At 34.5% G+C, this 12,510-nt stretch overlaps 1 protein-coding gene across 1 annotated transcript in view; it reads left to right on the top strand.

Moving 5' to 3' along the window:
* The window catches only part of LOC139135767 (tumor suppressor candidate 2-like), a 58,131-nt gene extending 45,666 nt beyond the window's left edge, over positions 1-12,465 (top strand). Inside the window, exon 3 of the mRNA XM_070703460.1 lies at positions 10,626-12,465. Within this exon, the coding sequence (XP_070559561.1) occupies positions 10,626-10,694 (69 nt within the window). The 3' untranslated portion in view covers positions 10,695-12,465. The remainder of the gene's footprint in view (positions 1-10,625) is intronic.
* Positions 12,466-12,510: the final 45 nt, after the last annotated feature.

Here is a 12,510-nt window from a genome sequence, read left to right as displayed (position 1 = left end):
CCTGTTCCTTGTTGCTCTCATATTACTGATGGTCACTCACTACATCAGATCGACATGTCTGTTAATACATTTAAATTGTAATCTGTAGAGAAACCCTTTTGCTCAAAGATGAATGTCAGTGAAGCCTTGCCCACCTGTAGAGTGCATTATAAGAACAAAGAAAAGTCTTGTCTTGTTTATTTCTTTGTCCCAATCATATTTTAAGGGAATTAATATAAGGAATACAATGGCATGTATACTATTAAATTCTTCGCATGCATGGGTGTAGATTGTTTGTCAGCGTAAAGAGTGATGAGCACAGGTTAATGACTGATAATGGCTTATGTATGTTTTGATATAGCTTTTGAATTCTGGTAACTTTTATCAACTTCATGCTGTATACAATAAAAGTTCTGACATTTCACAGAGAATAATAAGCCCTGTAATGAAGGATAGCATGACATGAAGTTAGCTGGTATGCTGAATAAATTACAGGGATTTACAGATAAATGTTAAAGTTTAGTCATTGTAAAGTGGAAGCTTGGTACAAAAGAAAAACATATGTAGCTTCTGTGGTCATTTGAAATGATGTTGTGCAATCATAATTGTAGCTAGGCTAAACGACGTTTTGCCTCAGTGAAGACTACTTGATACTAATAGGGCCTAATCCAAATTATGTGTAAAGCTTTGTCATTTATGTACAAATCTGAAAAGGACAGGAATTATGTAATCATGTCAGTTACTTTAATCACATATGGTGCTGTCACAAAAACCATGTAAAACAGAAAGAACGTCTGCGCAACCAGCATCTGTATGATGATGCCTTAACAAGCCTAAACATCACAATGGAAGCCAATTGCCAAACTCAAGCCAGTTCTTCATCCATTCATGAAAAGTCTCCGTGCAAGTCAGCTTGCCTTGGTGAGCATTCAGTGCAGAGTCCTCAGTGCAGCCACTCACTATCATGTTTACATGTACATGTAGCTGTTGATACCAGCATCTTTCAGATACTTTTCATGAGTGCGTGCTTTAAATGAACTGCGTTGAGTACTAATTCATAATGGTTGTATCTGCGTATGAACATTTGCATGTACGTCAAACATAAAGAATCAAAACATATCTGCTTATTCAGGGACACCTGTTGACAGAATCAATATACTTTTGTTATTTAAAGGCTACATAATGTCATCATGTAGGAAATTCAACCTATAATAATTACCTTATGACTACATAGACAGATTGATAAAACTATAATAATAATAATAATAATAATAATAATAATAATAATAATAATAATTTAGAGATAAGGAAAATCACAGATATTAGCAACGCACATACACATAATTTGAATGTGTTTTCATGTTTTACCCATTGAAAGAAAATATGAAATTTCATCCTTCTGACAAGATAATTTGTCACGACTACAGAGAAGAAGCGCTTAAAAAGAAATTCTTCTGTATGAACCACCTGTCAGAGCCTAAGTACAGCATTGTCTGCAGAGTGTTTTTCAGATGTCTTCACCTCCCGGAAACATCACTGATGATTTTTATGTCATGCTGAAAGCAACTTCCGGAAACCATTATCATTGCCGCGTATCAAAACATGCGCACAGCATTTTTGATTATTTTGTAGCTTAAAAGTGAGCTATTTAGATGGCAGTGGCCATGTGGTTTAGATGAACGTTTATAGAGCAGTGCACTTTCTTGTCAGTCTCAGATACAAATTGGTTCAAATGTGAATAAATAGGCTGTTTTTATAATCAGTTTGATGTCACAAAATCTCATGAGGCTTGGACGGTCACTATAAAAGTTCATTGTCAACCGTGTTTAATACTTGCATTGTGTTTATGAAAATGTGATTTTCAGTGTAGCTTAACGTTACCTCAACATCCATTGTTTTGGGTCTGCAATGATTGACAGGTACTACACTAAATTGAACCATTAGGCCAAAAAAAATAATGTTTGTTTCTGGGCATTGACATGTGGGAAAAATGATGCGGCGACGCCATTTTTTTCAATTTTTAGCTCATATTTGGTTTTATATATAAATACCAAAAAGAGCTTATATGATGAGTCTGAGTGGCGTCTGTGTCTGTATATTTGTGGGTATGTGCGGATGTATGTCTGTCACACACAAAGGCTCCCATACCGCCAAAGCTATCGTCTCAGTATTTGGTGTACAGGTAGATGTAGGGGTTGAGATGTGAATTTGTTCAAATGAACACATCAGTGTAAAAAATGTGCAAATGAGGTAAGAAAAAGGGAAATTCTGCAAATGTTCATGAGTGGTCGCATGCCAATGGCTGAAACAGGATACTCCACTGACCTGTAGTCATTTCCTGTCATTGTTTATGAACTGTTACATATTAACAGACCTGCTCAAACTAAGGGACGGACCATTAGATCTTGGGAGGGGGTGGTCAGAATGAAATTGTGAACATTTTTTTACAACCGTAAATTTCTAAACAAAAATTTTTCCAAATGAGAAAAGCTGTGCTAATTTTGTTTACTAAGTAAATTTTCAGATTTATAATTTTTTTAGTTCGATGCTGTCTGAGGATACAATGTACATCCATATCACTAGCGCAAGTAAGATTGCGTGCTGTAACTACTTATAGCCCAGTGATTTATATTGCTGATAGATTTCGCGAAATGTTGCAGATCATGTTTTGACAAGCTGAGAAGCTGTTTGCAAAAAATGTGGTGAAATTTCAATATTTGTGTTTTTAGGACAATTTTTGCCCTTTTTTGATCAAAACATCAATTTCTCTGTCATTCTTGTTGTTTTTCTGGTTGTACGTTGCAGAAATCATTGTCATAACATCAATGTAGAATTTTCCTGCACTGAACAGATAGAAACAACATTTATTGTTGATCTTTGGTACCTATACTGGTATGTACCAATTCTGATCAAATGTGAGCGACACCGTATAATTGCGGTATTTTTTTATTTTTGGTGGAATTTGATACATTGTCCCCTTTTTTTCCATAGGGGCAAATGAAAAACAGGAAAAAAAAAGAGTTGACGTGCACACTTTGAAGTGATGCAGGCGGTGACCGGAAACTAATCAATTTTTATTTTTGCCTTAGTGCATGAAATTTTTTTGCAGCTTTCACTTTTTTGAAGATGTGTTGAAATCAAGGAAAGGAGTCAATCAAAGCAGTTGTCCTGGACACCATAGTATTACCTGCAAGACCATGTAAAAGTCTTGTACTACATCCAAATGATCAAATCCCTCTCCATTTTGCCTTATATTTCTGATCAATCATACATGTCTTTATTCAATGCAAACAGTCAGATAATCGAACACCTTTTCACAAGAAACACTGATTGAATCATTTTGTGTAAAAACACTGCCAGTTTTGCTAGTATAAATAGTTAACTAAATTGATCAATTAATTTGAAGTGACCATTAATTTTAGGCTTGAAAAACTGATTTGACATGTTACTGCCATATCCGTACCGCAATACATTAACGCAATCAGAAGTGAAGTTGTGTTTCAGGAATTATAATATCAAGACAGCTACTACAAATTAACTTAGACTTGGCTTTCAAACTTCTCAGTGAATCATTTACCAGAACGATACATCTTTCCGATATTTTGTAGCTTCATTATTTCAATGATATTTTTCCAAATTTCTTTGTGTAATTACAATCGATGTGATATCATCTAAAAAGTAATCTTCTTCAAATCAACTAAATGAAATTCAATAAATTGCTTTAAATTCCAAATACTCATAACTGGAAGGCTGCTTAAAAATCGGATTGACTTTAATGACAACACAGAGTCTTAAAATTGATAATATTTTTTTCACACGTGAAATCTCATATTGCTATTAACCCATCAGCTTTTGATTGTGATAATCTGGCAATTGCTTACCAGCTTGGCAATCAGCCAAAAAGTTTATCAGGTAAGGAATTGAGGTCTGCTGTAAACCACTGAAAGAACCGCATCAAGTGTCTGCACTCCTGTATCTGATGAGCTTTCATGATGTGAAGTTGATAGAGCTCTTGACATAGCATGGCTAACATCAAGCCAACTGCTCGATACTGGGATGATTTTACACGAAATGAAAATATTAAATACGGTTTTACAATCACAAATTTTGCAGCAGATTTATTGCAGCATTTTGCATTCAGTTTGCATCTGAACAAGTACCATATTCAGTTAATAAAAGGCAAATAATGTACATCAGCATTATGTGATTAACTGAAAGGTGTGCTTGCAATGTACATTGATTTGTGTTGGAATACTATAAAAGAGAATAACGAGTCTAAATTCTTTACATGTAATTATATCAAATTATGTTTCATTCAGTTTGTAATATCTACAGTACATGTATTTGTAGAGTGTCTGGTTCCATGGAGTCAAGCAGTGTCCCTGTGTTATTGTCACGTATTGAAAGGCGAAGAACTACCAGAAGCAGTTATGTCACACAATTACTGGAATCCAGTACCGCCAAAACTCAGAATTTGTTAAATGAAATTAATCATCTTTGCCTGCTTAACTTTGTATTGTTGGTTAAAAACATTTCCTGGTTTTGATCTTTGTATTGCATTACACCTTCCATGTAACAGAGCACATTATACTCTCTCAACAATTCTCAATGGTTACCAGTCACTAAGGTATTTTAAGTTGTGGTACAGGATAACTGGTTTTCGGATTAATATCTACTCCGCCTAATCAAACATAGATCATTTTTCAGTTTTACATTTGTTTTATCGTTGTCTACACAAATTTATTCCAAATATTGTAGCACGTACCTTAGGTATACATGAAAGAAATCGGATACTGCATACCAAACGTTTGGTATTGACTATCGGGAATCAGGCGCATGCAGTCCTAGAAAGCACTCAATCTTGAGAAAGTGGTTTTGTATGAACCCAAGTTGCACTTTAGCTTAGTTCGTCAGACTGAAAGTCTTCAAGTGTGATCTCAAAGTAATGTTTCAAAATGATGATATTAATAATGATCCCTGAACAATATTGAAACATGAAAAAGCTAAAACACTACTACTTTTTGATTCTTTGCCACACTCTAACAGCTAGTCAAAAAAATAATGTTGATTTTTTGCCATTGCAGGGTTATGATTCTCTCAGATTTGCGTGAACTTGATCATGGCTCTGGACTGACATGAAAGAATGTAGCAATATACACGGCATAAAACAATACACTAAATATTATTATCATAAAATATTTTTTATGACATTGCATCATTTTGTCATAGCATGGACGTAACAGTGACCACATTGGTCAACAGCTGAGCATATAGCGGCAAGCAGCCCAGCATTTGACGGACGGCAATTTTATTGCACAACCAATCATTTCTTGTCTAAATTTTCAAAAAAAAAAATCAACGAAAAGTAGGTGTAAATTGTGTCAGATTTCAAAACTAAGTGATGTTATCGAGCATTGATTTGATGTATTTACGATGACGACAAAATTGGCTTTTTTACTTTTTTATTGAAACAAACTGAGTGTTGCATGGTCTGAGGCATCTTGCTCCTTTAATATCCCGGCCACCCCTTTAAAGTTAAAGATACTGGTTCGTGCTTCAAAAATGAAACACTGAACCTTTTCTCCAACTTTCCTCAAGCAAATTTTCAACCATCCTCTTTCATAATCAAGAATAAAAATGGGGGATCTCCATGCAAATTATGGTACTGGAGAAATAAATTACCTGATACTTTAAATTCAAAATGGCTGCCATCCCTGTGTTATCTCTATGGGAGGGGAATGAAATTCCTGATTTTCACAAAACTAAGCCGTTGAAAACCTTATTTATTTCAAGCTTTAAAATGAGTCCCCAGAAGTCAGTGGTAGGCCAAGAGAATACTGTAAAAGTTTGAGAGTCCGAATATCTGTCCTTGACCACACATTTTGCCATAAAGGCTATGGAATTCAAGTTGTCTTGATGTACCAGTGTGTAGCTGCGTATAAACATCACGTGCAAGCAATTTGAAGAACACTTACAGAGTCGACAAGAAAATTACAGGAATTTTATGAAATGTTTGACAAATTCATCATGCTCATCTATAAGCATTACTTTGATGCAAGTTTTTTACCACTGAATTACGAAGAAGACCGTATGAGCAACTATAATTCTCGACGATTGTAAAAATGTCACATTTTTGTTCCATATGCCAGCCAGAGTTTGTTGGTGTACTCCCTATTGTTCATGCAAATACTCGGTAATCGGCTTATGAATGGAGTCTGTGGATCACAGTAGTTGGTGTTGTTGGTGATATTCATGTCTGTGACACAGACATAGGCTTGAATTAAATTACAGTACACTACCGACAACCACAGTGCATATAATGCACATCTCACCGGTATGCAGTGTGTCAACAATGCATTTATAGGCAGTTCTAGTGCATTTTAGGGAGTACTTCAAGGAAATACTGACAAAATGCGCAAAGATTACAGTCACTGGAGCTTTAAATGTTATGATGTATTTTTGAAGAGGTCTTTATAATCCCCAACACACACACACACACGAACACTTGATTTAGCTAACTGTTTTCAGCAGTAAAAATATTAAATGCTGCTTCATGCCTATTATTGTTAGACAAATTTGTTCAACAGATCGTATAAATGAGACATTCAGGTCAATTTACAGAAGTGTGCCTCTGTATAAAGAAAATATAATGTTATCAGTCTGTACACATTGACACAGTGGGGTTATTCAGGGCCCAGGGGGTTGCGTTAGCATTTTTACCTGAAACTGAACGAGCCGTAGAATGAAAGTGAGATGCTGTTACCATGGTAACAATACCCTCTTGCGTGACCACACAGGCGTGCATGTGCAAACGTCAACATTGTTGAGTATAAGCTGTAACATACCAATTGATATCTTACTGGCCTCCACAGGTGAATGTTACAATAATTGACATCATACAGGTCTCAAAGTTAATAACTCAGGTTTTAGTGATCCCAAATGGATGGTTTTAGGGGTTTTTCTGAAGTGCATGAAATATGTAATTTATAACCTATTTCATATAATATTTTAATAGGAATGAGTGGTTGTCTTTGTCATAAAGTGTCTATGTCTTCATTAGTAAACTCAAGGACACAAACAGATATTGTATTTCTGTAAATTTTTCTTTGCAACTGAGTCATAACTTTGTTAAGTTTGTTTGAATACAGTTTGTGACAACTGAAAATTATGAATATCAAGCTTTGGGTTTGAGCCCAGTGTCACCTTAACAGCTAGAATATTTCCACTTGTTCTCATTTCGGTGGACAGCATTCTCAACTGTTGCTCTAAAAAGTTTAGAAAAGACAGCGTCTTCTATTCATCAAATTGTTGGTCTTTGTAGGTCATCGTGCTTTTCTATTTGTATTTTAGGAATTATTTATGATTTGATAGCAGTCATGTGCCATAGCTCAGCATTTGGGAGATAATGATTCACAGGCAACCAGTGGAACTACCATGCATGATAGTTTCAGTGAATTAGTATTCCACCTACACCAGAACCAGTGGGCATTTTCTTCCTGTTTTGATCAAATTATTAGTCAAACAGTGAGAGCAAAATTACAATCCCTGCAATTTCACTAAATGAAATCTTAGCAGTACGCTTTCAATTTCAGTATGGTTTACATTTTATCGTGCTTTTAGTCCACAAATTCATGTAACTGCAAGAGAGCCCCAAGCACAAATACATTATCACAAAAAGTTAATACTAGCAAAATACTGCCGTGTATTTATTCTGTAGGCAGTGTTCTTGGAGGATATGAGATGCTGTTTTTCCAGGATTGATACTTTACGTGGGTGACATTCTGCAGGTTGCTGGTCATACATCATTTTACTTTTGCACTTTACTGATATTTCAGAAATATTGAAATAATTACCAAATTTCCTTTTTCAATTAAATTTTATAATGAGAGAATTGGATGTTGATTCAGTGGCTGCTATGTAAATAACAAGTGATAGCACATCTTTATTATGATTGACAGCTCAGAATGCTTTGATGAAAGTTTACTCTTGGACTTGGAAGTGTAATTCTTCACATTGCTGTCCAAATAACTCAGCAAATGATGTGACAGATTTTCCTCATATTTATTGCATTGAAAATGGGCACTCCCAGGTGCAATCACACATGTTAACCCTTTGAGTTGTGTAATTTTTCCCACCAAAATTTCAGTGCAACATTTTACCAATTTGTATTAATTTGTCAGAAATTTTTTTGATAATTTTGGACCAAATGGACATCACATTTCATTGCCTACAGTTTTTTATCAAAATTTTGGTAAAAATCTGAAAAAAATTAACTAGGCTATGTTTTATAAAGGTGATGAAAATTGACTTTGGCGCTCAAAGGGTTAATATGCTATACTTTATTTTGCAACATGATCCAACAAGGCTAGATATTTTGGTTGACTTGGTGGAGATTTACCCTCTGATATAACTTAGACAACACAGGTGAGAGAAGACCCACTGTGTCAACATAAGAGGAAGAATGTGCAAAATTTTTGTAAATCCCAGGTTAAGCCAATAATAATTCATAGAGTAACGCTGTCTGGTTTTGACATTCATCAGACACTGCAGCTACTAATTGTCATGTCACTGGGGAAAGATTAAATTTCGTGAACAGATTAAAGTCAAAATTCAAGTAAAAAAGAAATATAAAATCAATATTCTAGAGCTATTCTTGATTTTGTTATGCCGTTCTTTGCTGACAAAGTGTTACTATTAATAGCAGCACTCAGTAAATTACAGAAAGACTGGCACCAATTAGGTTTTCAAGGTCCGTTTGATTTGCTGATAATTCACTGGCACACCTTTAAGTGTCAATCAATGGAATATCTAAAACATGAAAATTGTAGCCAGGCTCGTAGTAATGAAATGTCAGTGACTGGGAAATCACAGACCATAATTCTGTTCTATGAAAGAGTGGATGTTTTTTCCCCAGATGACAACTGATTAATAGAGTAGTTGGTTGACAAAGAGATAAATAGATTAGTTTTATAACCTTGTCATGGATAAAGCATTTTATCACCATGTTTTCTCGTCAAAGTATTTTTTCTCTTATTAAAATAGCAGGTTCTCACCCAAATACAAAAAATAGGTAGAAATGATACAAGGAGTTGCTCAGGCATGCTCATATTTGATGAAAGATACGTATTGGAAAATGATTATTGCATCATATATAAAGATGCAAGGTTTTTCCTTCCTCTTAGTCTTGTACATGAAGTATATGCATGCTTTAACCCCTCCCTACACAACTGCCTTTGAAAAATATAGAAAGTTGAAATCCAGTGCCTCACCCTTGATTTCAGCTACCATGCCTCTATCATCAAGGTAGAATGTGCCTTGGAGATAGAGATATTCAGACTATCAAATGTTTACCATTCTTTTCTGATCTACCATTTATGGAGGCTTATTATAAAGCTCTTGAAGTAAGAAAAAACTTTCTTAGTTTTTTGAAAATTGAAAATTTTATTTTCCCCTATAAAGGTAACACAGGGAGGGCCTCCTATTTTTAATATCAAGTATTGGTAAATGTTAGGTAAATTGTTTCTACAGTACCCAAAATTGCAGCGTGACGCCCGATTTTTATTCTTGATTTGGTAAGACTACCGGTATACTTGGAAGTTTCATTTAGGAAAGGTTGAGCAAAAGTTTAAGTCTCACTTTTGAGTCGCATACTGCCCTAAACACATTTTACTTTTCATGTAATATTGATGGTTGTTATTGTTTACTACTGAGGAGCAACTCTGGCATGCTAAATAAATCAAGTTTATCAAAACTTGGCTTACGCTTTGAAACTGTGAGACTTCAATTTTTGCTCAAAACTTGTTGCAAACCAACTTTCGACCATTCTCTTTCAAAATCAAGAATAAAAATCAGAGGAGACTGTTCAGATTTGAGTACTAGAGAAACAATTACCCAATTTAATACTGGGATTTGAAATTCAAAATGGCTGCCATCCCAATGTTAACTCTATGAAAAAAATAAATGGTGGATTTTTTATGAAAATGAGACTACGAAAACCTTACTTACTTCAAGAGCCTCAAAATGAAACCCCACAAATGGTAGATCAAAAAGATATTATAAAAATCTGAAAGACCGAATATCTTTCCCCAAGACACAACCTTCCTTTAAATAATGAATAATGTTTGGAAAGCCATATGAAACATTCATGTACATGAAAAGACTTTATGAAATTCGACCTACTTTTTGCATTTTAATCAATGTAACAGATTTACTACATAATGTTATATGATGAGTTCATTACTGTTTTAAAAGATACAGTTTTGTCGCATATATTTTTTCAGCTGTAACAGTTTATTGTCTGGGTTCACTAAACTTTTATCATTTCACATACATCTGCAACCTACCATGATAGTGGGAATATTTCTCTCTCAGGGGTGTTTTTACTGTGTATTTTAGATCACTGCCATTCAAGCCTGATTATTATTAGTTTAAAACTTAATTTATGAATGCCCCAGAGAAAGAACTCATAATAACAACCAAATTGCACAATTTCACGGAATTATTCTTAAAAAGTGTAGCTTTTCAAGAAAGCCGTCAATTATTTTCTGTAAATTGAATCATCCCCGAGTATCTTTTGTTGGTTAATAGACTTGTATTTATTCTTGACAAGCTTTCTATCTTAATTCAAATTCATTTTTTTCTTGCAGGGTGTGATAGAATATGATATACCAAAGTTACATCCCAATATTCCAACAGTGATATACCAGGTCACATGACAGCAGTTCAGCCAATAGGAACGCATCTACTTGAAGACTTCTGGTTTCGTCGGTGTCTTTATCTTCGTTGAATGTTTGGATCAAAGTTTGACAAAATTCAACAATTTTCAAGAATGACAAACACAGTAATGGAAAGAGATGCTGGCAGCTATTGCAGAGTGACCTTTGCCCTCCACTTTGAGAGATGAAAACAGAACTTCTAGAATTTTTCCCTTTTGAATGATTTAATAGTATTTATCTATCTCAATGAAACAAAATGATGTCATGCCAAAGATAATGCTTGTAAAAATCATGAAAATTATAAAACCATGATGTCTATACTCTCCTGTCACAAAGTTTTCATTTGACAGTGGCAAAGACAGTTAAAAACACAAATTTAAAACCCAGTGTCTTGACCAAATGTTTTTTGGTAGAGTATTTAGTCATGAGTTGTCGAATCTATTCATGAAATTTCTAAATAATTGTATTTACATCAAAAATTGCAATGGCATTGTGATATACAGTATGGATGGCAAATTGTTGATAGTCGCCAGGAATGATGAATTAGACTGTGTTATTTCCTGCATTGAAATCTGCTGATAGAAATTGCTAAGGCTTAATTAATGATGTTTGCTGTGATTAATGACTGATCTCATCATAGTGTATTTGCACAGGTGTGACAAGATTCAATATGAAATGATCCATTGTCAGTTAAAGTGTAAACATTCCCACTTCTGATCCAAAGTCTATGACAGAATGCGATGATGATGATACTTGTCCACACAGTGGTTGACTGCTATGCTGAGTTCAGCAAGCACTGATTTATCATTGCAATTGCCTTTAATTAATGAGCTGATCACATTTCACAACTAGATATCAGTATCTTCCCCACTGTGCTAGAACCTAAGATAAGGGTATTTGCTGTACTCAATATCACACAACCTTCCATCAATACCTTTATCCGTCACTTCAAAACCTTTCATCACAATCTTCAGAACACTTTTGTGATTACAGTTCAACTTGAAGTCTTTATTACCTGTTGAATGTGTAAACCCAGATACCCTGGTATTTCTTAGCTTTCCTCAACTCAAAGTTTTTGGAAATGTGCATCGTCCAGTCTGCAGAGTTTCAACTAGCTGTATTTAATTCTTGAACGTTGGCCCAGAGTAAGTTCTAGAAAAGTTGTTGAGCTTTGATCAAATAACAGAGATTTCTTTCACATAAGAAGTCAAATTATAAAAAAATGACGAGACATGAATTCAGGAATACAGATCAGGATTTGACATTACCAGAGAATAAGCAATGATTATTTGCATTATACTTAAATTAAAAATTCTGTCTTGTATATTTTTTTAATTTTTGTGACATTTTCATTTCAGTAACAAATTGTTCGGTTCCAGTTCTGTTTGATACAGTTTGTCTATCTCAGTAATATTTCAGTCAAATACTTCTTTGTCAACACTCAAGCCACTGTGAACAAATTCTCAGTTTATTTTTTTATGAGTAGAAAACAAGTTCATAGTCAATATAAAAAAACGCCATCTGTGAAATGGTTTTGAGAGCTAGATAAAAGATAAAAAAAGATCAATTTTCAAAGCAAATAAAAAGCAATCATCATGTTGTCTCTTTGAAAAGCACACTGCAAACTCAGCGAGTGCCATCACAAAGAGAATCTGACATTTCAACGGTTTTGATATCCATTTAATGTGTGTAAGAGGTGATCTATTGTATTTGTCCTTTGAATTACAAAGTGGATCAGAGCATTAAAGAGAACACAGCTGTCCTTCATCAATCAGGTCTCATATTTTTTTTGTAAATTTATTGTAAATGTGTTAAG

The sequence above is a fragment of the Ptychodera flava genome, chromosome 6 (assembly GCF_041260155.1).
Source record: "Ptychodera flava strain L36383 chromosome 6, AS_Pfla_20210202, whole genome shotgun sequence".
Classification (NCBI taxonomy): Eukaryota; Metazoa; Hemichordata; class Enteropneusta; family Ptychoderidae; genus Ptychodera; species Ptychodera flava.
This window is presented reverse-complemented; position numbering and strand designations above follow the sequence as displayed.